The sequence below is a fragment of the Lipotes vexillifer genome, unplaced genomic scaffold (genome assembly GCF_000442215.2).
Source record: "Lipotes vexillifer unplaced genomic scaffold, Lipotes_vexillifer_v1.1 scaffold951, whole genome shotgun sequence".
Taxonomy (NCBI): Eukaryota; Metazoa; Chordata; class Mammalia; order Artiodactyla; family Lipotidae; genus Lipotes; species Lipotes vexillifer.
In genome coordinates this window covers 2,601,178-2,626,152 of record NW_006793664.1, presented here as the reverse complement: position 1 = coordinate 2,626,152, position 24,975 = coordinate 2,601,178, and the positions used below count along the sequence as shown (strand labels likewise).

Sequence of the window (24,975 nt, the reverse complement as noted above, 5' to 3'; positions counted from 1 at the left end):
GGAAAGAGTAGAGACAGGTATCCCCCTAGAGAGAAAGAAGGCAGAAGGAAGAGAGCGCAGATACCAGCACAGTGTAGTTGAGAGCAAAGGAGGGGAGAACTTTTAGGAGGCGGGATGGCCAGCAGAGGTGTGACAGAGATAAAAAGCGGACTGAGTGAAACAGACCATTGGGTTCTGTGACTGGCTTGGAGACGGCGGTCCCAGTGTGGTGATGTGGGTGGACGCCTGATTTCAGGAGATTAAAGGGTGTGTGTTAACCAGGAGATAGATCTGGCCAGTGATGAAAGTTGGGAGTAAAAAGAAGGAAGAAGAGTGTGGTAGGTAAAGGGAAGGCTGGGTCGGGGAGCAGGTGACTTGGAAGGGGGCGGGGAGGTGGAGAGCACCGCAGTGGGCATGAGCTGTGTGTAGCTGGGTGGGCAGAGGGGCAGAGCTGTTCTCCGGGAAATGGATACGAATAATTCAGCTGGGGGGAGAGCGGGACTTCTGAGGGGTGAGGAGTTCATTCCAATCCATGGTTTTGGTGACAGTGGTTTATGGAAGCAGGATTCTGTGTGTGCGTGCGTGTGTATGTATCTTATAGAAACTAAATGTGTGTGTTTTGCTGTTTTTCAACACTTTTCCTTTCACCTTTGGTATTAATTAGGACACTAGATCATTCGAAATCATCAGTATTACAAAATATCCTGTTTCATGAGTCATAGTTCACCTAAAATTGAGCTCATATTAAGAAAATACAATGTCTTACCTGTTTTCTTATGTTTTGGTTTACGGCATGGATTTCTAAATATTTGGAACTGGAAAACAACCGTTCACTGTGTTTGAGAATCAGGTCAGATTTGAAGAGAGACGGGGTGGAGCAGGGCAGAAGAGAGCCCTGGCCTGAGCATCACTTACCCCCCTCCCAGGTGGCCTTGGATAACCTTTGTTTTCTCCCGTGACATGAGGTTCACTTCTCTCCCAAATGCAGTTACTTGGTGGTGTTTTAAGAGTGATTGCAAACAATAAATTCCTGTATTGGAAATTAGACGTAATGTATCAGGCTTGTATTCTCTCTAATTTTTAGGTAAAAATGGAGTGTTATGTGTATTTTCTCATAAGAATTTAAATTAAATTAAATATGAAACTAAATCAAAGTATTCGGAATTCTGTAGGTTAAATGTCAGGTCAGGCTCTTTCAGCGTATGGGGTTGTTAACTGTTATATGAATCCTCTCTGTTTTAAATGTTTTTGTAAGAAAAATAGTTTTGAAAGCTCCTTGGATTTTAGTTTTAGTCATTTCCCATGTGTTCTGTGACCAAAGTTAAATGATTTCTTTTCTGTTACTCCCTTGGCAGTCATGTTACCTTTTAATGTTTTATGTTAACAGTATTGTTTAAAATCTTTGTAGACTTTATATTCCGACACGATTCCAGAAGATGCCTTTCCTGGGAAATTGATCATGCAGGTCTCTGCTACAGATGCAGATATCCGTTCCAATGCCGAAATTACTTACACATTATTTGGTCCAGGTGCAGAAAAATTCAAACTAAATCCAGACACAGGTAAAGGTAGAGTTTGGGGCAAAACTAATTGTGTTCCAGCAAAGTCACACGTGGGTGGTTTTGGATCACACAGAAAATTTGAAATGACAGTTTGTTCTTGTAAAATTTACTCTCCTGCTTCAAAAATGGCATCTTTTAGAAATGCAAACAGCAATTCAATGTGTAAAATTTGGGGTGAGATAAAAAATTAACAGCAACAATCACCTACTTGAACCGAGGATTTAAAATTTATGTTTTTTATATCACCTTTAAAAAAAAAAACTCAGAAGTTAAAGTATATCTCAAACTTTCTGCTTTATCCATTTTACATATAGTTTGTTTTCTTGAATTTGTGACCATAAATTTATAATTTAGTGTATTCATTAAAATGCTGAGTGGTATTTTACTTTAAACCTCTAGGACTTTCTCTTTCAATTTGTATTTCGTTAAAATTGGGGGTTAAGTAACAGTTTTCTATTAAGCTCCCCCCAAATTAATTATAAACATGTGAATCTAATTTTTGAGTCACTTTAAAAATATTTTCAATTTGGTAAATTGGCAGCTATTTTGCTTTTTGGCATTGTATATAATGCGAGAGGTCCTGACCTAGAGATCTTTAAGGCTTAGAGCTAGACCTGGCAGGGTTTGAAACCCTCCAGCTCTGAGGGCTCCCACAGCTGCTGACTCTGTCACTAATAAAATTGTTCTCCAAAGGAAGGCTGTTATTCAGATTTTCTAAATGTAAGAGAAAAGGGGAAGAAAGATGTGCTCTTGCACTCACATCTTAAATTTCAAGTGAGCCCATTTGTTTTTGTTTTTAGGTGAACTGAAAACATTAGCCCCCCTTGACCGCGAGGACCAGGCAACATATAATCTTCTGGTCAAGGCCACGGATGGAGGGGGAAGATTCTGTCAAGCTGATATTGTGCTCACGTTAGAGGATGTGAATGATAATGCCCCCGAATTCTCTGCTGATCCTTACACCATCACTGTGTTTGAAAACACAGAGCCTGGCACGCTCCTGACAAGGGTACAGGCCACGGATGTGGATGCAGGTATCGCCCAAATGATGCTTTTGCCTTCAAACTATGCACTGTGACCTGAGGAGGAGCCTATTGTAGAGCATTGTTCCACATTCAGCTCCTCTGATGGCCCCTACCTCATGCATGTTGAATAACTCACCGGTGTCATGCTACTGTTAAAAATCGTGTTAGCATTGAAAATGGAATGAAATCTTCAAAATAATAAACTTTTTTTTTTTTTTTTTTTTTTTTTTTGCGATACGTGGGCCTCTCACTGTTGTGGCCTCTCCCGTTGCGGAGCGCAGGCCCAGCCGCCATGGCATGTGGGATCCTCCTGGACTGGGTGGGGCACGAACCCGTGTCCCCTGCATTGGCAGGCAGACTCTCAACCACCGCGCCACCAGGGAAGCCCAATGAACTCATTTTTAATGAATATTTGAAGTCTCAAAATTGTGCCCAGTGAACTTACTGTTGTAAAGTATCTGTGGTACCCCTAAAATTCTGCTTAGTGATGAGATAAACTGATCTTTATGTCCCATTGAATTAATTAGTGGAGTGTTATTTTTTGTGAATAAAGCATTAGTGACAAAGAGATTTAGTATCATAGGAACATAACAGAAGAAAACGATATATTGTTATAGTTTTACAGACCTTTCCAATTTTTTATAGAGAAAATAAGACTCTAAGGTATATATTCATAGCATTTTGATAGCAGAGAATAAAAATAATTTCTTCAGTCATTCTAACACTGAAGAATCAGAAGAATACCAAAAATGTTACTTTTCAAATAAATCTTTGTTACTGAAGCTAAATAACAAATAGGCTTTATTTTTAAAGATCTGCTGGCTGTTACAGCATAAGTTCCTGTATAACGTAGTCTGAAAAAGCCAGATGACTATGAAATTATATTTGTTTTAACTCAGCAAATTGCTCATTTTAAAGTTTACATTTTAAGGTCATAGTCATAAGAATTTTAAAATAATGTATATTGGCATTTTCCCTTTTTCATATGTATGCTGGATTTAAAAAAAAATAATTTGTTTACGTTTCTTGAAATAAAACATTCTGACGTGATGTCATGTCTTGACAGGACTGAATCGGAAGGTATCCTACTCACTGATTAACTCTGCTGATGGACAGTTCTCCATTAATGAATTATCTGGAATCATTCAGTTAGAAAAACCTTTGGATAGAGAACTACAGGCAGTATACACTCTAACTCTGAAAGCTGTAGATCATGGTTTGCCAAGAAGGTTGACAGCTACCGGCACTGTTGTTGTATCCGTTTTGGATATAAATGACAACCCACCCGTGTTTGAATACCGTGAATATGGTGCCACAGTGTCTGAGGATGTTCTCATTGGAACAGAAGTTCTTCAAGTGTATGCAGCAAGTAGGGACATTGAAGCAAATGCAGAAATCACCTACTCGATAATAAGTGGAAACGAACATGGGAAATTCAGCATAGATTCTAAAACAGGTAATCTGCCATGCAAACAAGAGGAAGCCCTTTATTCTGCAAAAAAAGGCTAGATTGCTCAACACTTCACCTGGTACAAAAACAGGTCATACATTGTCAATAGATACTCTAAAAGAGAAGACCCAAGTTTTCTTTGTGTTGTTATCATAAGTGGGATTCAGAGTGGTTTAGAAGACTTTAAACTATACATACATTTAATACATTTAGTAATAAATGTATTAAATACATTTCAGACTTATCCATTATAACTGTAAGCAAATTACCTTTAAATAGAAAATTAAAGCATCATACTCTAGTGATTTAGTAAAGGTATAAGATGTCATAAATCAGTAAAGGTAAAGGATTGAACATGGTAGAAGATTTTGCGGAATGGCTCCTCTTTGTGGCCCACGTGGATCTCACGTGAAGTAGCTTCCCAGGTGAAACAGCAGTTTCGACCTCTTTGATCTTAGTTTCAGTAGGGGGACATCTGATAATTCATTAAATTGATCTCTTCATTATGCTAGTTATAGACAACCGTCGAAGTACATGGACTGAGTCACTTACTGAGTGACTGCCAACAAGGTCAGAAGTCATTGGCACTATTGACTCTGGCTGCATAAATACTTTTTGTAGTCTTGTTAATCTGTCATCTAACATAGCTGTAAGTAAATTGCTCTGTAAAAAATTGCTCCATTCCAACTGTATTTAATTGTATGTGGCTTTCAGATGAAGGGTAGGTGTGTGATGATGCTGTTTTAAAATGTATTTTTAGCACATATCATAAAGTTGTTATTTTTAGGGCTCTTTATGTAGGGTAGACTATAAGGAAGTTAAAAGGAAAGACGTTAAAGGAATTATTAAATCAAAAAGGGATTTTTTTTTTTAAATGATGGGATGTAAATAGTTATTCTGGAGATTTTTTAAAAGGATGTACATTTCTGTAAAAGAAAAAGTATGAGAAGGAAAAGGAAATGAAAAGCCAAAGAACAGAATTTTTGTGTTTTCTATTTCATTAAAGTCTGTAGTAAACTATCATTAAAAAGAGATAAGAAATGTTATCATTTTTATAGCAGGGGGACATAAGGAGTACTGACTAGGAAAGCAATTCACATATCACAAGGAGTATCAGGAAAGTAACTGAGAGAAATAAATAAGGTTCCAAGAATGGGCAAATTCATGTTTTAATTGTTGAATTAAAAAGAAGTTAGAAACCATACATAAATGGTAAGTAAACTATTGAACTGAAAATTTTAGTCATAGGAGGAGAATGTGGTGGCATTTTAAAGCACTGGAAAGTAATTTTGATTTTCTGTTCAGGGGCCATATTTATCATTGAGAATCTGGATTATGAAAGCTCTCATGAGTATTACCTGACTGTAGAAGCCACTGATGGGGGCACACCTTCATTGAGTGATGTTGCAACTGTGAACATCAATGTAACAGACATCAATGACAATACCCCAGTGTTCAGCCAAGACACCTACACGGCAGTGATCAGTGAAGATGCTGTTCTTGAACAGTCTGTCATTACGGTGCGTACCTTTTCCCCTACAGTCTTCTTCTGGGTCTTTGCAAGAATTTTTAGTGAGATTGATCCAGTTTTTGTAGTGGCCTTACTTGAAAATACTGATAATTTGAAGATAGGGAAATGTCTTTTGCTAGCCTCTTTAGTTACTGACTCTATTATAAATGATTGCCTTAACACAAACTAGCTGTTAATATCAGAAATTTGCTTAGTAGACTTCTGTCCCTCCCTCATCTGTCTCCTAAACCAGAGTGTGATATTTTCTAGGTTATGGCAGATGATGCCGATGGACCTTCAAACAGCCACATCCACTATTCAATTATAGACGGCAATCAGGGAAGTCCATTTACAATCGACCCTGCCAGGGGAGAAGTGAAAGTGACCAAACTTCTAGACCGGGAAACAGTAAGTGGAAAAATCTGACGTAGATTGTTTACAGATTATCAGATCAGTAGATGGAAGTGCCTTGTATTCGCCTCTGCCGACATTTTGGGAAGTGTTAAAAGGGTAGAACCAGCCTTGTTCTCAGTAAGTGACAAGCAGGATATAAATACTTGAAAAGCAGTTGTAGTATGAAGATCTCCAGAATATGTGATGTGTTTCATAGTAATGTGAAGTTTGGATAATAAGAGTTTGTATTCAGGACCAAGTTACTGTTGGCACCAGTGTTTTGAAATGCTTCATGGAGATAGAAGCTGGGTTTTAAATAATAGCAGATTCAGGAAACCATAGTGTTGACAGGAGGGAATTCCCTGTGAGGAACCTGGGGAACAAGGATGGAGGAAGGAAGAGACGTGGGGTGTCTTTAGGTGATTCTGTTCAGTTGTGTTGGAGTAGAGTGATCATACAAACAGGTGAGGGAGGAGAGATAGATGAAGAGTTTTAGGAACAGATGACAGTCCACAGACAAAACCAGGATCGTAGGTTCAGGCTGGCACTGCAGGCATTAGGTGGTTACCGATGCTGTGAGCCCAGGTGTAACAGCACAGGAGGTGGTTGCTGAAGACCAGTCCTACAGCAGGTCTAAGTGTTATCCCAGAGGTGGGAGGGACAGTGACAGTTAATCAGTTATGAAACAACAAGAGCCCAAACTGGGAAAATAGCAATGACGAGTGAATGACAAGTGCGGAAACTTTGTAGAGGAAAAATTAGGGTCCACGGAGCTCAGCTATGGCCCTCCAGAGAAAGCAGAGGTGGCAGATGACTCAGTGCGTTTCAGTCTTGCTGTGACTGGGTGGTGCCATTAAAGACGAGTAGGAGGTCACAGGGCGTAAACTCAGCACTGGGAGAGGTGCTTGAACGTGGTTTTCAATATGCTGATTTGTAGAGGAAAGTGGCATATTCAAGTAAAACTATTCAGCCAGTATTTAGAGATTTTAGTCAAGAGACTTGAAAGCTGGAAATACATATATGGCACATGCCTCTGAAGATGATTATGGAAGTGATCTGAGGTATTGAGGCAAAAGTGAGTGAATAAGGAGAGAGGCAAGCCCTCCCTCCCTTTATCCATCCGTCCATCCATCCATCCATCCATCCATCCCCTTAGTCATGTGCTCTCACAGACAGGAGGGGAGCTGCCTCAGGTAATGAAGTGAAGGAGAAATGAAAGAGCCTTGGTTTGGGGAATTGGAAGGACATCGATGATAATAAAGACTGTAATTTCAGAAGAGTAGTGGGTAAATCCAAGATTAGAGGAATTTGGGGAGGTAGTGCTGAGATATTTCATCAAAGTCCATTCTTTAATTCTTTTTCTGACCTGTTGTTTTTGAGCGGGGACTTTCCGAGAGTTTAGGAAGCATGACTGTTATGCTTAGGATTGCAGTACTGCTGGGCAGAACAAAACTTAGTATTTTTGACTGAAACACTTCCCAGATCCTTTAGTATACTCATGTCCATTGTGAGATAGCAAAAGAGAGTCTCCCAAGCTACGTCGCCCTCTCTTTGTTGGAGCGTCTTTCAGGACTGACATTCTGCAGCATGTCCTCTGGGGGTTAGCCAGCTTCCTGGCCTCTTCACGGCTCATTCTGGAAGAGAGAGCTTTAAAGAAACTGTCCTTGGAAGAGAGGCCACCTCACTTAATTCACCTTCTTTTGTAGGAAGTCCCAAAGAGAGGATCTTGGGAGATTTAGACAGTTGACTACAATCCAAGAGTGACATGGATTGGGGGGAGGGTGAGCGGAGTGTTGAGAATGAGTGAGCCCTCGAGGGCGGGAGGCAGCTTGCTGTCTGCCTGCTTCTGTCTGGCTCAGAGTCACACTGGGGCCGGAGGGAAAGTTGCCTTCCCCGCCACTAGTTAAACAACAGCCTTCGACATATGTGATGTTTTCTCATCATTTGTATTACTTTTCTGTCTTAATTTCTGTTAATAGATCTGCAGGTTTTCAAAGTTAGAACAGTTTAACGGAACAAGTACGTTTCTGAGAAGCATTGGAGATTCTCATCCCTATTAGTAACTTTTTCTGTCGAGCAGATACATTACATTTTGCAGATCAGTTGTTTGTAAGCTAGGGAATTGCCCGCCTGCAGGACACAGGGAATGGCAGGCCCTCGGATCCGCCCCTCCAGTAATCAGAAGTACGCTTCAGGCTGTGAACCCTGCGCTTGGGCCTTGTGGAAATGGACATGATTCTCTTTATCTTTTCCCCGAAAAGATTTCGGGTTACACACTCACCGTGCAGGCCTCGGACAACGGCAGTCCACCCAGAGTCACCACGACCACCGTGAACATAGACGTGTCTGATGTCAACGACAATGCTCCCATCTTCTCCAGGGGAAACTACAGCCTGATCATCCAGGTGATCCTGGGCCCAAGCCTCACTGAACGCACCCCTGTTGAAATAAGCTCTTTTTTTGGCCTCAGTAGTTCGTTTGAAATATCTTTCTTTTCCAAATACTACTTTTGAGAAAAATGGGAATAGTGACATTACAGGAGTCTCCACCAATACTAAAAGATGAGCATTTCCAAGATGCTGTCATCTCTTCCTGTGCTTTGATTTTTAAGATATTCTCCCTAGCTTGATTGTTAACCTTACCTTCTGCCCTTGCATTTCCTCCTTGCCCCTTACCCTCCCTCCTCCCTGCCACTCCTCCTCCCAATGCCTCCCCTCCCTCACCCCTCCCGGCACCCCTCCCTCACTCCCCCCACACCTTTCTCCTCACGTGCCCCCTCCCCTCCAGCCCCCTCCTTCCCATCACCACCACCCCTCCTGTCTCCTTCCAAATGGAGCGGCAGTGTCTCTGTAAATTTCATATTATAGAAAACGTGCACATGAGACGGGGTTTTGTTGAAAGTTGTGTGGTTCTCTTACTCTTGCAGGAAAATAAGCCCGTGGGGTTCAGCGTGCTGCAGCTGGCAGTGACGGACAGGGACTCCTCCCACAATGGTCCTCCCTTCTTCTTCAGCATCGTGAGTGGAAACAAGGAGGGGGCATTTGAAGTCAACCAGCAGGGAGCCCTCCTGACGGCAGCTGCCATAAATAGGAAAGTGAACGATCATTACTTACTGCACATTAAGGTATCAAAGTCTGTCTGTATGATTTTGTTGTGGACTCATATGGAGAAGAGCTGCTTTGGTGGTTATCTTGTCCTGTGTAAACAGCTTACATTGCATGAGAAGACAAAACTGAATTAGAATTATAGTCTTTTTCTGTTTTTTTAGTCAGACCTTCATTTTTATCCCATGGCACTTCGTGGGGGCTTATTTATTCATTTGGTTACTTTGTCATAGACGTTGGTAGAGCTAAATTTCAACGTAAATTAGTGAAAGGGCTAGAGAGAAGTATTTATCCTGTCCCTTGATAATACTTCTCATGTGGAGAACTAATATCTAACAATCGGTAATATTTTAGAACTTGAACAATGTAAATGTATTTTTATTAAGTTGTAAACGACGACATAGATGAAGGTGATTTTTTTTTTCCCTTTTCTCGTAGGTGGCAGATAACGGAAAGCCTCAGTTGTCATCTTTGACATACATTGACATTAGAGTCATTGAAGAGAGCATCTATCCTCCTGCAATTTTGCCACTAGAGATTTTCATTACTGCTTTTGGAGAGGAGTACTCAGGTGGTGTCATTGGGAAGATCCACGCGACGGACCAAGACGTGTATGACACGTTAACCTACAGCCTCGATCCCCAAATGGGCAGCCTCTTCTCTGTCTCCAGTACGGGGGGCAAACTGATAGCCCACAAGAAGCTGGACATAGGGCAGTACCTCCTCAACGTCAGCGTAACGGATGGGAAATTTACCACCGCGGCTGATGTCACGGTGCACATCACACAAGTGACGCAGGAGATGTTGAACCAGACTGTGGCCATCCGCTTTGCCAACCTCACCCCAGAAGAGTTCGTTGGTGACTATTGGCGCAACTTCCAGCGAGCTTTGCGGAACATCCTGGGCGTGAGGAGGAGTGACATTCAGATTGTTAGCTTGCAGCCCTCCGAGCCTCATCCACACCTGGACATCTTGCTTTTTGTAGAGAAATCAGGTAGCGCCCAGGTCTCAACAAAACAACTTCTGCACAAGATTAATTCTTCCGTGACGGATATTGAGGAGATCAGTGGTGTGAGGATATTGGATGTGTTCCAGAAGCTCTGTGCAGGGCTGGATTGCCCCTGGAGATTCTGTGACGAAAAGGTGTCCGTGGATGAAAGTGCGATGTCAACACATAGCACGGCCAGACTGAGCTTTGTGACCCCGCGCCACCGTAGGACAGCTGTGTGTCTCTGCACAGGTAACACACATACGCACGTGGAAGTAGGCAGTGCAGGTCATTTAATGTACGACCTTTGAAGGCTATACGTTAAAGATTGTTCTCTTGAAATTCCTATTAATTAGCTTTCCCCTCTGCCCTTTTTTTTTTTTTTTTTTTAAACAAAGGGGGAAAATGCCCACTTGTCCATCATGGATGTGAAGACAGTCCATGCCCTGAAGGATCTGAATGTGTCACTGATCCCAGAGAGGAGACACACAGCTGCGTCTGTCCAGGTGGCAAGTTTGGCCAGTGCCCAGGTGAGAGGTTCAATAGTTAAGAGTACTTGTATTTAAAAAAGTAACTTTCAGAGTTTCTTATTTTCTTCTTTGTTGGAGTTGAAAAGTATTGTAAAGTATGTTTATTATAACAAGTCAGACATAGAGGCGAATAAAGTAGTAGCTTTTCCTTCCTCTTGAACTCCTCCTGAGTTAATAGTTTGATGCTCTTCCTCTCTCATCAGAGCTCATATGAACATACAGTCCCATACGTACAGATTTATTTTCCTTTTCCTTTCACATCTTTTTTTTTTTTTTTAAAGAAACTGAGGAGTGATTACATCTAACACAGTCCTCTTTTCCTCTGTTATGAGCATCTTGCCAAGTCCTAGTGCTTTTTAATAGTTGTACAGCATTTTGCAGCATAGCTGTACCGTCATTTATTCAACATGGTGCTTATGTGTAGAGATTCAGTTTGTTCTCCTGTGTTACGAGAATCCTTAAACGTGTATCCTTACATATTGGTGCTTTCATTTCTGTACAGCAGATTGTAAAACTGGGACTTGCCTGTGTCAAAGGTGAACTACACTTTTAATTTTTAGATATACCATTATGTTAGTTTCCCAAAAGTTGTGCCAGTGCCTGTTTCTTCCAGTCATGTGTGAAGAAACATTCTTTTGCTAATATTGAAGGTTTTCAATTAAAAAACAAATCCCCCCATCTAATAAGCATGAAATGATATCTAATTATTTTAATTGCCATTTCTCTGGCTACTTGTGAAAGCAGTCTTTTCATTTGGTCATTGCCTATTAGCGCTTCCTCTTCTGTGACTGGCCCGTTCCTATTATTTGCTTGATTATCTGGATTATTTGTCTGTTTCTTATCTTTAATGTCTGGAGCTCTGGAGCTCTTTGTGTATTTTGATCAGAAAACATCTGCATAATGCTGTCTGTATGCTGTTGATCTGTCTAATTTTTATTTTGTCACTTCTGCATAATTTTACAAAACAATTTTCATCTCTGGATCGATATTATTTTCATCATTTTTGTAGAATGGGAATTGTTTTATGTCTTGCTTGAGAAGGTTTCCCAAACCACCTTCAGGCTATGTATTTTCCTAAACTGCTTTCTAATAATTTTATAATGGACATTTCATATTTAGGTCTTTTATTATCTTAGAATTCATTTCTCTGTGATACAGTAGTCTAACATATTCTCTCCAAATGGAGATCCAGTTATGCTGTGCTGTTTATTAAACAAGTAGACATTTCCCATTGAATTGCATTTTATAATGTTATAATCATAGATCCAAAACTTGAATTAGTCAGGGCGGGAGTGTGGGGACACACTTACAAAAATATTTAAACTTGATTCTGATTTATTTTTTCCTCTTTGTGATTCACAGGGAGTTCATCCGTAACATTTACTGGAAACAGCTTTGTGAAATATCGTCTAATGGAAAATGAAAACAAGTTAGAGATGAAACTGACCATGAGGCTGCGAACATACTCCACCCACGCGGTTGTCATGTACGCTCGCGGGACTGACTACAGCATCTTGGAGGTGAGTGTTTTTGCATATTTGTACCTCAGATTGTGGGAGACTTTAAAATATAAATTCCATATTATGTTCAGATTGTCCATTTTTTAAAAGAATAAAATAAAAATGAAATGGTTGAGTTATTCATTTAAATGGTTCATTGATACTTACACATAAGTTTTGTAGAATGAAAAGCTCTTTTTGCTCTGTGGTGACATAGACATTTACTTCTGTTTTTTACAAACATTTTTAGGTACCTGTGACTGTTAACATTCAAACTCTAAGTGATATTACACCTTAGTAATATTATAGGGAGTTTATAGAAAGGTCATACATATGCTTGAAGTGATAATTCGCTTGCCTACTTTTTTTTTTTTAGCATGATTCATTTTTGACTTCTGATAAAACCTGGTGCTATTTTTGGTTGTTGTTTGGTACAGTTCATTATTAGTCACACGACGCCTTTAGGATACACGGTTGAAATTTGATATCCTTGAAAGGTCCATTTTTATTATCTGTACGATGAATGAGCGTGTGTTCTGTAGTACTTAAACGTGAGGGCTTACTTTCTTCCTTCAGTCACCAAACATGATCTGAGACTGTGCGTGAAGAGTCCATGGGAGTAACTTGAACAGTGATTGTTTCTGTCATAGATCCACAACGGAAGGCTACAGTACAAATTCGACTGTGGAAGCGGCCCAGGCATCGTCTCTGTCCAGAGCATCCAGGTCAACGATGGGCTGTGGCACGTGGTGTCTCTTGAAGTGAATGGAAATTATGCCAGGTTGGTTCTAGACCAAGTCCACACCGCGTCAGGCACAGCCCCGGGGACGCTGAAAACCCTCAACCTGGATAGCCATGTGTTTTTTGGTGGCCACATCCGTCAGCAGGGCTCAAGGCATGGAAGAAGCCCCCAGATTGGCAGTGGTTTCAGGGGTTGCATGGACTCCATTTATCTGAATGGGCAGGAACTCCCTCTAAGTAACAAACCAAGGAGCTACGCACACATTGAAGAATTGGTGGATGTGTCTCCTGGGTGCTTGTTAACAGCTACGGAAGACTGCTCGAGCAGCCCATGCCAGAACGGAGGCGCCTGCCACCCCTCACCCACTGGAGGTAAGCTTCACAAGTGAACCTTCTTTAAACGTTACACGCATATGCGCTTGAGGGGAAGTTCCCCCTGTATTTCTGCTCTTCCTCTTTTTATTCAATCAGTTTTGTCAGATCCTGCAGCCAGCATGGGATCTGAGTAGCATACATGATGCTCTAGCGGAGCGGATGAATGCATCCCAGCAGCGGCTGGAGGGGACAGTTTCTCTCCTGCTGAGCTGCAGCAGCGCTGCTTCGTGTTTCCAAACACGTCTCATTCTGCACCAGTAGCCACAGGAAACCACAGCTGACCCTGAACTCCTCTCCGGCCACACGGACACTGACCTGGGGGTTAGAATTGGCTCCACGTAGTTCTTCTTAAGGCCTCCTTTCTTCCAGTGGCCCAGCAAGGGGACTGCTAGCCTTGCTCGCTCTAGGTGGGAGTAAAAGTGGTTTTCCAAAAGGCCTTGGACCCCTCGTAAATTATGGTGGACTAGAGCTGGTTATGAGTTCTCTCTTCAGTTCTCTGTGTTTTGGTGATACCAGCAGTAGACAACTTTTTACCCAGAGGGAATGGGAATTTTACTAGGTTTTACAGGTCTTGGAGAGCTAAATCTTCACCTAAACTTAAAAGTAAAAACGAATATACTGGGGCTTCCCTGGTGGCGCAGTGGTTGAGAGTCCGCCTGCCGATACAGGGGACGCGGGTTCGTGCCCCGGTCCAGGAGGATCCCACATGCCGCGGAGCGGCTGGGCCCGTGAGCCATGGCCGCTGAGCCTGCGCGTCCGGAGCCTGTGCTCCACAACGAGAGAGGCCACAACAGTGAGACCCCCGCATACCGCAAAAAAAAAAAAAAAAAAAAAAACGAATATACTGAGACTTCTTTTTTGAGCTACTGAATGATAGGACTTTTTGTTCCCTTTTGCTGATATAGGTTATTACTGCAAGTGCAGTGCCTTGTACATAGGGACCTATTGTGAGGTGGGCATCAATCCGTGTTCCTCCAACCCCTGCCTGTACGGTGGCACCTGCATTGTGGACAATGGAGACTTCCTTTGTCAATGTAGAGGATTATATACTGGTCAGAGGTATGTAGAGTTTTCTTAGCTTTCATAGTTAATTTTAACATTAGCGTTTCTAATGTCATCATGTGTGTAAAATACATTCAATTGTTACTAGAAGTATTTGGTTTATGTCTATTTTTTCCCCGTTCTTTAGGTGCCAGCTTAGTCCCTACTGCAAAGATGAACCCTGTAAAAATGGTGGAACGTGTTTTGACAGTTTGGATGGTGCTGTCTGTCAGTGTGACTCGGGTTTTAGGGGAGAAAGGTAACGGGCTTCTTTCAAGATTTGTATCTGCACCTCTCTGTAGTTTCACAGTGATCAGCAGGTGCAGCAAAACTTCATTAATTTGGACTATGTTGCTCCAGGATTTGAATTCAGAGCTCATAATGGCTCCTTGTATAATTGATCTTTTCATTCTTTAAAATAAAAAAATACTGAGCCAAATGAATATATTATAATGTTTAAAATGTTATATGCTTTAAATATATAATGCTTCTATACTTTAAAAACATTATTTATGAACAAAGAATGTATGGGTGCTTGCAGGAAGTAACTGTTTAAGGAATGAGTAAGATTGTTTTTTAAAGCAGACACCCAAGGAGTTGTTACCTATCTATGAGAGTGATGACGTTTTTTCATCATTTATGTAGCATCTAAAATCTTTTTCCACCTCTCAGTATCTTCTGTGAGCCTTCCATAATCCTGAGAGGTGATAATTATTTTCCAGGTGAAGAAAATGAGGCACTAAGGTGCCTGTTGTTGACCTTGAAAGAAGTGGCTTTTAGTTCCAGATGCCATTTCACCTTAGTTTTTAAACCAAATTGGTGAAGTCTTACTTGGTGCTTGTTACTTGTAAGTGCCTAGTGCTGTACATCTGGAAAAGCCTTCACCGTCATATCAGTCTTGTTAGAAGGCTTGAAGCACGACCTGCCTGCAGAGATTCACATAAGGTTTTGCTCTTGTGGTGGTTGTGGTCTTGAATTTTGCCATCAGTCACATGGTTTCCATTTGTGAGTCTACTTTAATTCTAGACAATACTCAATGTGTTTAACAAAAATGTCTCAGTAATCAAAATTGTAATGCTAGGTGAGTATAGGGGATGTTAAGCAGATACATTTTGTTAAAGGAGGAAGGGTTCGAAGTGGCAGGTGGATCTGTGCAGGTGCAAAATATGCCCATTTGGGAAGGCGGGAGGCTGGGCGGCGGGGGTGAGGGGATCGCATGCGGACGAGTCCATAAGGGTGTGAGGGTCTGAGGGAGATTTTCAACAGGGAGAAGCATATAAAAACGGAAGACAGAGTTTTTTAGCCTTTTTACATGCTTTATGGAACTGTCATTTTTCCAAACAGGAACATTTTCTGAGAAATTTAACCTAGTCTCTTGAAGTACATTTATCATGCACATTCTAAATTTCTGGATCAGAAATCAAGACAAACTGAGGTTTAGCCTATGAGTTTGATTTAGTAATCTGTTGAATCCTTAGAAAACTGGCAGTTAAAGATTGACTTGGCATAATGTTTATCTCCCAAATGTTCAGAGTATGGGATCAAATGATTCATTACTCCATGAAAGTTTTTTTGTGTAGTTATTGTTGTCGGTAGTGTATTTTTGGGTGGATCTTATTCAGGAGGACTTAGCCGTTAGCCTCTAAGAGTCATAGGCCTGGTACGTTCTGGCTCATGTTGCAAAGGCCTCTCTCCTCAATCTGGGCTGTCTTGGCAGGTGTCAGAGTGACATTGATGAATGCGCTGGCAACCCCTGCCGAAATGGGGCCCTTTGCGAGAACACACACGGTTCCTACCACTGTAACTGCAGCCGTGAGTACAGAGGAAGACACTGTGAGGACGTCACCCCGAACCAGTACGTGTCGACCCCCTGGGACATAGGCCTGGCTGAGGGCATTGGCATCGTGGTTTTCATAACGGGCATCTTTCTACTGGTGCTTCTGTTTATCTTCTGCCGCAAGATGATTAGTCGGAGGAAGAAACACCAGCCCAAACCTGAGGACAAACACTTGGGACCCAGCGCAGCTTTCTTGCAAAGACCGTATTTTGACTCAAAGCTAAATAAGAACATGTACTCTGATGTACCACCCCAGGTGCCTGTCCGTCCTATCTCCTACACTCCAAGCATTCCAAGCGACTCTAGAAACAACCTTGACCGAAACTCCTTCGAAGGATCGGCTATACCTGAGCACCCCGAATTCAGCACCTTTAACCCCGAGTCTGTGCACGGACACCGGAAGGCTGTGGCCGTCTGCAGCGTGGCCCCAAACCTGCCTCCGCCGCCTCCTTCAAACTCTCCTTCTGACAGTGACTCAATCCAGAAGCCGAACTGGGACTTCGACTATGATAGTAAGAACAACTTTCTAAATCTTGATAAAATGTTGCTGAGCAATGGACTGTGAGATGACAAGTTCTGCCAGAGCTTCTGGTGGTTCAGATCAAGCTGCGGAGTCTTTGTTCGTGGTGAATGTGCTCAGACTCTGTAGAGCTCTGGGACAACTGGAAAGCTTTTCCTGATGCCCCAGCCCTGGCTGAGCACTGTGGCTGCAATGTTATTTTAATTTAGGAATTGAATCTAGTCATGTTCCAGTTAATCTGGAAAGATCATTTTATCTTTGTAATTGATGTGGGTTCTCAACTATAATTTGGAGGGACTTTTATGACAAAATAGTTGGGAGGGCATTTGCATAATAGGATTTTTTTCCTAACGTGGCCAGAGAAAGTGACGGTATTTAAGTGGCCTGACATATATTTGATGCTTTGAAAAAATCTATAGGTACCATTTTCAAATTAATTCCCCAGGTTGTCTAATGGTGTCCACAGGCAGGTTTATTGCAAATTTCTATTCTCTCTGAGTCTGCAAGCTATATTTGTAGGTTTTTGTTTTTGTTTTTCAGATGTTTCTGTTTTTTTTCTTTTGATGTTCTTTCACTAAACAAATCCCAGGCAGTCTGTGGGTCATGCTTGCTTTGCATCAGGATACAGCAGGGAAGAAAACAGAGTCTCTGCCTTCATGGAGTGTAACTGGTTTGTCTGTCATCTCCTCCTTTTAGCTAAAGTAGTGGATCTTGATCCTTGTCTCTCCAAAAAGCCACTGGAGGAAAAGCCTTCTCAGCCGTACAGTGCCCGGGAGAGCCTGTGTGAAGTGCAGTCCCTGAGCTCCTTCCAGTCGGAGCTGTGTGACGACAACGGTGAGTACACACACACCTGAAATGCCCTGGTCCCCTGCTTGCTGTCCACAGCCCTGCGCACGTGTTGCAGCACAGTCAGGTAGACGTGCCCGGTGCCCCTGGTTTGGTTTCACATGGTCTTCACATTTCACTTCGGACCACAGTTAGACAATACCTTGGACAGCCTTGCATGAACTTCCAACTAGGGAAAATATTTAAAATGTTCTAGGTATTGGAACTGTAGCAACTGGTCAGTAATAAGGAAGAAAATATAATTAATTGGAAGGTAATGTCTGTCTGATTGGTTAATTTCACTTTGACCTTTTTTCCACAACAGTGAATATTATAGAAGTTATGTGGATTTTTTAAAAACCCTTGTAACAGCTTCCTTGAGCATGCCCCGTGCACACACACTTACACCCTCACAGCCCTAAGAGGAGAAGCCATAGTCTGAAACATGCAACCTCAGCGGCACCTGCGGTATTACAAGGTTTTATTTGTCTCTTCCCCCAACTCCCTTGCGGCCTCAGCTCCCATTTGGATCAGAGCATACTGACTGAGAGCACAGTTTAAGAGATTGCTAGTAAGTTTGATTATATTTCTAATGAAGAAGGTTTGACGGTGGGATCATTGATGCCAGTTTTGTTTATCTGAGGGTAAATCGCATTGATAACCAGCTTTACCATATTAGCACATACCAGTAGAGAAAACTGTCAATATTCAGAAATACAAAAAAGTGAGTTTTTAATGGAAATTTTTGAATGTCAGAATTAGTAATTTTTTTGCGTAAAAATGCCATGTGTAAACTGAATTGTTTGTGAATCCAGAGTAAATAGCCCATAATACACTGAAGAGACCTTTCTAAACTAAGGATGGCCATAAGTACGTTCCATTCATTCCTGAATCACTTTAAGCATGTTTTGTATGATATCAAGGTACACCTGTGTGTATTATCTAGTGATGAAGTATATGGACATAACTGCTTATTAAACCAACAACAAAGTAGAATTCTTTCTTTCATTAGGTTTAATTCTAAAACATTAGAGTTGCTGATTTATGTAATAATTTATATCTTTGTCCTTAAATACTCTTCGTAAACCTCAGAATTTTGTCAGCATTTTCTTTCTTTTCCTAGTTTGTTTCACTGAAACATCATTCTTAATACTCTTAAATAGCTTTAATAAGCTATGGTCAAATTAGTTATGAAAATTAATTGCCAGATAATACAATGTGAGAAAAAATACATTTTCCAGGAGTGTCTGTATTTTAATCTTTATCATAATTTTAATCATTATCAGTCATAAAGTCTGTATTAAGAGTGTATTTAAATTATATTTTTAGTTTTCTAAGGCTGTTGTAATAGATTATATAGTAGCTTAAGACAAGATAAATTTGTGACAGTTCTGTAGTTTAGAAATCTGATGCTTGTCTCAGGAGGCTAAATTTAAGATGTCAGTAGGGTTGTTTCTGTAGACTCCAGGGGAGAATCCCTTTCCTGCACCTTTTCCAGCTTCTAGAGGCTGCCCCGCTCCTTGGCTCATGGCTTACTCTTCCATCCCTCAGAGACAGCAACAGTGCACCTCCTGGCCGTTCTGCTCTAGTCACAGCTCCCTCTAGCCAAGGCTGGGAAAGTTGCTCCCCATTTAAGAACCCTTGTGATTACATTGGGCCTGCACAGATAATAGCGGAAAATCCCTTCATCTCAGGATCTTTAACTTAATCATATTAGCAAAGTCCCTTTTGCCAAGGATAGTAACATATTCACAGGTTACCAGGATTAGGTCCTTCTGCCTATTACATGCATACTTATTTATTTTGGCATAGATGCTTTAAAACAATTGAAAGGGAATACAAATGAAAGCGAATTTACACAGGAAACAGCCAGGCAGACAATCTGCATTTCTCTGCTGTATGTTAGCTCTCCAGCTGTTAACTCATCTGCAAAAAGACAAGAAAATTGGGGTGGGAGTACATAGAACAGAGACAAAGCCATTTTTATTTTTATGTTGCATATTTTACCTTATTATATAGCTCTTAATTTTTTTTCCTGGGAAGAATATGAGTTTATTAAATGGACCCAGAAAGTTGGCTTAGCAAGTATTTGACACTTTGAATAGGAAATCTTTTGCCCATGCAATGTTAAAATAAGGATTGTTTTGTCATGACTTGATTCATAATTGTAATTGTGACACAAATTTATGGCTAAAAATTTTTTTCCTAAATTACAGTATCATATGGTTACTCTGTTCCTTTGATTAATAATAACAAATATATAGCTTGATTAGAAAAAATCTCTGAGACATATAAGGAACAGAGTGCAAGGGTCATACATAATTATATTATATAGCTATGTTAAAGTAGTCACATTTTTAAAACTATGAGGTAGAAGTTATATAAAGAAATGCTGTTTAATGCACTGTCTCCTGACTAACTGAAGATTTTCCTAATTTACTCCTTTTGTACCTTTTTACAAGCTTCCATAGTGACTGTAATACACCTTGTCAATGCTGTAGTTGACACGGTGACTAAAGAAGGTATAGTCATGCGTGTGCTCTGTGTTTGTGTTCACAGTGACTGTCCCTGGAGTTATGTGCTTTTGCCTACTGTAGTGTTGTACAAAGTCCTTATGTTATGGTTCTGAGAAGGTTGAATACTTTTATTTTGTGCAGGTGTGTACATTAATAATCCAGATACATTGCAAAATATTGTTATATATGTGTGTCTGTAGCCTTTGTTACTTTTTGCCGTTCACAGTGAATTTACACAGATGCCAGAAGTCACCTGTAGGGTCTTAACAGCTGGCTTTACATGGCACAATATTAAGAAGTTAGAAGTAATTCTATCTAAAAAAAATTTTAATATAAAAAATTCTCTTCATATGAATAGGAGTAAAACTAAATAACACACAGCTTTTATAATTAACTGTAACTGACTCTTTTTGGATTTTCCCTGAGGTATGGTCAAGGAAAATTATAGAACATGATAAGGTATATTTTTATATTTGGTTGAGTGAAAATCATTGAATAGGAAGCTTTATCTGGTCAAAATTATAGGAAATACCTGCCTTAAATTATCTTAAATTAAATTAGCCCTTTATTATACACTGACATCCAAGTAATCACAATGCAGACTGCACAGGCATTTTCAAACTGTAAGATCACCATAGAGCTTGTGACCACCCTAATTGTTACGCCCCAGCACCAAGGTTTCTGATTGAGGAGGTCTGGATGGGGCCCTGAGAATTTGCATTCCCAACCAGCCCCCAGTTAATTCTGGTGTTACTGGTCTAAGGATCGCACTTTGAGAACTACTGGCGTAGACCACCAAGAGTACATAAAGCTTAGGGGATCCTTTTTGCTAGGACATATGTGTCACCAAGATTTAGGTGAGAGAAGGATGGTTTCAGGCCATGTTTGATGGGATGGGGCAGGGGTGAGGTTTCCGTGTTTACTAATTACAGTTACTGATGAGCCTTACACTTACTTTCCAAAGAAGTACCGTATCTTTGCTTGGTGAGTCAGAAGGTGATCTATATTTTGTCGACTGAATTTTAGTTTTCCCGTGATGAAATTCTAATATTTTAAATATTGACAGAGTTTAAAGAAGCAAAATTTGAGTGGTTCTTTCATTGCAGTCTCTTTCATTGAAAAATATTTTTGTCATATTAAATATTAATTGAGTTTAAAATTGAAAGCTAGTTTAAATTTAAGAATTATTGAGTGCCTATTTAGTAGCAAAAATTGTCAATCCTCTTTTTAAAAAGAAACTACCACATTTTTAGCAGGCTTTTTAGAATAATTCTATAGATACAGTTAGCTAAATACTGGCTTATTCATGTTTTAGAATCACCACAGTTTTTGATTTAAATTCCTAGAAGAGAACCGTCAAATCTTCTTTGTTCCGAATTATTTTATCACAAGGATTTTCAAGAACATCATTGAATGCACAGAAGGCATTGGCCTTGTTGAGAAAGTCACTAATCACCATGATTCTTACTTCCACAATAATAAGAATCATGATGGTCGCCAACAGTTAGTGCTTGACCTACATTATCTGATTTAATCCTCCAAATAACTAAGGGATTTCCACCCCCATTTCAAAGATAAGAGCCTGAAGCTTAGCCAGGGTAAGCAACCTGCCCAGGGTCATGTGATTCACACTGACTGTCTCTGCTCCATGCTGGAGTTCCACATGCAAAACAAGGACCCTGAAAGAGCAAGTGGATGGGTGGGCTCTGGGTTACAGGCAGCTAGCTAATGGTGTCTCCAAGGAAAGGTGGACAACATAGGTGTAAAATTGTATTCAAACTGGGCAAGGTTTGGAGAGATTTTCTCTTGGCTGTTCATAAGTGTCTAAGTGCATTCATGGTTACTCTGAATTTAATGGCCATGTGCAGGCCTTGCTGTGCTGGAAAGTATGTGTCTCTTGTGTCACTGTGGCTTTTGTATTTGGGTTATCACCTAAGGGACCTGATGTGACTGAGCCTTTCATAATATTTCTCAGTAACATGAGGGTATCATTTAAATTCCTTACCAGTTTACATTTTATTAGAGCCTATATAGACGTTCAGTTACTCCTAACAAAATTTTGTGTTTTCAGGATTAGCTTGCCAGAAACAAGGGAAAGAAAGTAAAATCCTGAGTTTCCAGGCACAGTCCCTACTTCATCATCACTCATCTTTTCCCTCCACTCCCACGTCCCATTTTATTTGTGCTACACAAATTTCTCACCATTTGGAATTTTCATAGATAATGGCTTAGAGGCATGGTACATGGCTGACTGGGCCTTTATAAACAGTTTATATTGTGTTATGTACTTATCTTTATTGCCTTTTCAGCCGTCCTTCTCTTTTAATTACAAATGTTTTCTTTTCTCTCTACTCTGCAACCAAAAGAGTCTTTTGCTGCTCCTGACCTCAGCAAATCAAGAGGTGACTTATGCATGCCAGTTGTTCACTGATAATTCACTAAAACAAATTGGCAGAGGTTTGACCCAGTGCTGATTTGCTTCATGTGTTTGCGCAGTAACTAGTGCATAGTTGTTTGTGCCCTGCATTCTAAACGCGACTGCCTCACCTTCGCCCGTCTGCCGAAGGATTTCAAAAATCCCAGGGTGGGGGGAGGGTTTTTAATAATAATTATACTTCTATAATATATAGTTGAAAATGATCCTTAGTCCTTTTTAAAGTAACAAAAATTGTAGTTTATCAAAAATTGTGTTACAGTTTTCAATGTTTAATTGCATTTTTGATTTGGAGGCATGCTTTGATATGTCACTGTATTAATACAGTTCATTGTTTTTCTTATGGCTAATGAAAAGTAGTACAATTTTTAATATTAAACTTATAATGTTATTATAAAGGAAATTTATTTTTTAAATTTTAGCATGCTAAAGATTGCTTTTATTTAAAGGCTCACGTTAATTACTGTTCTTTTTTTAACGACAAGTAGTGCAGATCAAGTGACATTTAATATTTTACTAAATAGAGACTTCTTTCTGAAAGGACAAAATTTCTTTACCAGTGTCCTAAGGCTGAACTAATACTCTTCTTTCTAAAGAGCGGTGGGTTCTAAATTACAAGAGGAAAGCTGAAAGGATGATTGGAATCATTTGAAGAAAAGTGCATGTATCTAGATGCTAGCATACTGCTTCTGTTAAAACTTCCATTTCTTTATGTAAGCACCTAACACTTGAGTGTTAGGTGCTTACATAAAACTGTAAGTCCACATTTTAGGAGCCAGAGCCTAATTCATAGAGGTTCTCAAAAGTGGTTTGGGATGGGAGGATGTCTTCAAAGCAGAGACCAAGGGTTTCCAGAATGTTGATCCTCTGTGCGTGGGAATGCCTTTGCACCTGTGTGTGTTGCATACACTGAGCCCTTTTTCCGTGGTACACACTCTTGGGAGGAAAACACGTTGAAATCTGTTTCCTTTTCTACCAAGGGTATCACTGGGATACATCAGATTGGATGCCAAGTGTTCCTCTGCCAGATATACAAGAGTTCCCCAATTATGAGGTGATTGATGAGCAGACGCCCCTGTACTCAGCAGATCCAAACGCCATCGATACAGACTATTACCCTGGAGGCTACGACATCGAGAGTGACTTTCCACCCCCACCAGAGGACTTCCCTGTACCTGACGAGCTGCCACCCTTACCTCCAGAATTCAGTGACCAGTTTGAATCCATACACCCTCCCAGAGACATGCCCGCTGCAGGGAGCCTGGGCTCTTCATCGAGAAGCCGGCAGAGGTTCAACTTGAATCAGTATCTGCCCAATTTCTATCCTGCCGATATGTCTGAACCTCAGAAAGCAGGCCCTGGTGAGAACAGTGCTCGCAGAGAACCCTACGCCCCTTACCCTCCAGGGTATCAAAGGAGCTTTGAAGCCTCCACTATAGAGAACATGCCCGTGTCCGTGTATGCCTCCACAGCTTCCTGCTCTGACGTGTCTGCGTGCTGTGAAGCTGAGTCTGAGGTCATGATGAGTGACTACGAGAGTGGAGATGACGGCCACTTCGAAGAGGTGACGATCCCTCCACTCGATTCTCAACAGCATACAGAGGTCTGATGCTCAGACTCCCCGCAAAGTGCCTGAACCGTAATGAACCTAGAGATTCTGTCAGTGATCTCCTGCATTGATCTTTGCAGCAGTGCTTAAGCGCTTTTTTCGGTGACCTGAAACGGGCATGGCTGCACTGAATCCCGCACCTTGTGACCTGTTAGCCATTTCCAGCGTCCTAACCTTCTGTCTTTGGGTGAGGTTTACGTCGGCTGTGCCATTTCTGAGCATCTTTTTTGTATTTACATTTGTCTGTGTTAAAATAATAAAATAATAAAATGAAAATCAGTCCTACTATCTTGTTAGCATGATTCATGTATTTATATAGATTTGATTATTTTAATTTTCCTGTCTTTTTTTGTAAATTTTATGTACAGATTTGATTTTTTCAGTTTTAACTAGAATTTCAAGATACTTTGTGCATTTGTTTTTGACCGAATTTTGGTGGTGTTAGTGTCATTACCTAGCACCCTGATTTTTTAATATAACCAGGGTTTCACTCTGTATCCTTTTCAACTGAAGTATGACGTTTCGTTAATACATTTCAGTATATCATTCATTTCTATCTGTACATAGGATGAGGACAGATCCCATACATGGACATGTCTTAAATGGGTTGCTGTATTTTAGAATTATAAAGATTTTTCATTATTGGAAGGTGTAATGGGGACCTTCTGCAGACTGTTTAGAACCAAAACCACCATGACACAGTTTTTATAGTGTCTGTATATTTGTGATGCAATGGTCTTGTAAAGGTTTTTACTGAAAACTACCATTAGCCAGTCTTTCTTACTGACAATAAATTATTAATAAAATACTTTAGTTTTACTGCCTGTTATTCCTCCGTATTTATACTCCTGTTCAGGATTCAGTTAATGAATTGAGAAAGAAGGGCTGGATGGACGGATGGATAGAAGGATGGATATAGCTTTTTTTGGCTTAAATACGAAGTTTCTTTGAAGTTGCCAAAACCAGACTGTACTTACAGATATTGCCACTAGATGGCAGTATATAGCTGCGTGCTACTGCTCAAAACTATAGGTATA

General features: G+C 40.6%; 1 protein-coding gene across 1 annotated transcript in view; it reads left to right on the top strand.

Annotated features, from left to right (window-relative positions):
• Nucleotides 1–24,762, top strand: part of FAT1 (FAT atypical cadherin 1) — a 123,811-nt gene extending 99,049 nt beyond the window's left edge. The window contains exons 12-27 of the mRNA XM_007466552.1: nucleotides 1,388–1,541; nucleotides 2,342–2,575; nucleotides 3,633–4,022; nucleotides 5,322–5,536; nucleotides 5,797–5,934; nucleotides 8,181–8,324; nucleotides 8,846–9,043; nucleotides 9,462–10,263; nucleotides 10,410–10,541; nucleotides 11,904–12,061; nucleotides 12,691–13,153; nucleotides 14,062–14,215; nucleotides 14,346–14,456; nucleotides 15,915–16,546; nucleotides 17,251–17,388; nucleotides 23,310–24,762. Of these exons, the coding sequence (XP_007466614.1) occupies nucleotides 1,388–1,541; nucleotides 2,342–2,575; nucleotides 3,633–4,022; nucleotides 5,322–5,536; nucleotides 5,797–5,934; nucleotides 8,181–8,324; nucleotides 8,846–9,043; nucleotides 9,462–10,263; nucleotides 10,410–10,541; nucleotides 11,904–12,061; nucleotides 12,691–13,153; nucleotides 14,062–14,215; nucleotides 14,346–14,456; nucleotides 15,915–16,546; nucleotides 17,251–17,388; nucleotides 23,310–23,938 (4,692 nt within the window). The 3' untranslated portion in view covers nucleotides 23,939–24,762. The remainder of the gene's footprint in view (nucleotides 1–1,387; nucleotides 1,542–2,341; nucleotides 2,576–3,632; nucleotides 4,023–5,321; nucleotides 5,537–5,796; nucleotides 5,935–8,180; nucleotides 8,325–8,845; nucleotides 9,044–9,461; nucleotides 10,264–10,409; nucleotides 10,542–11,903; nucleotides 12,062–12,690; nucleotides 13,154–14,061; nucleotides 14,216–14,345; nucleotides 14,457–15,914; nucleotides 16,547–17,250; nucleotides 17,389–23,309) is intronic.
• Nucleotides 24,763–24,975: the final 213 nt, after the last annotated feature.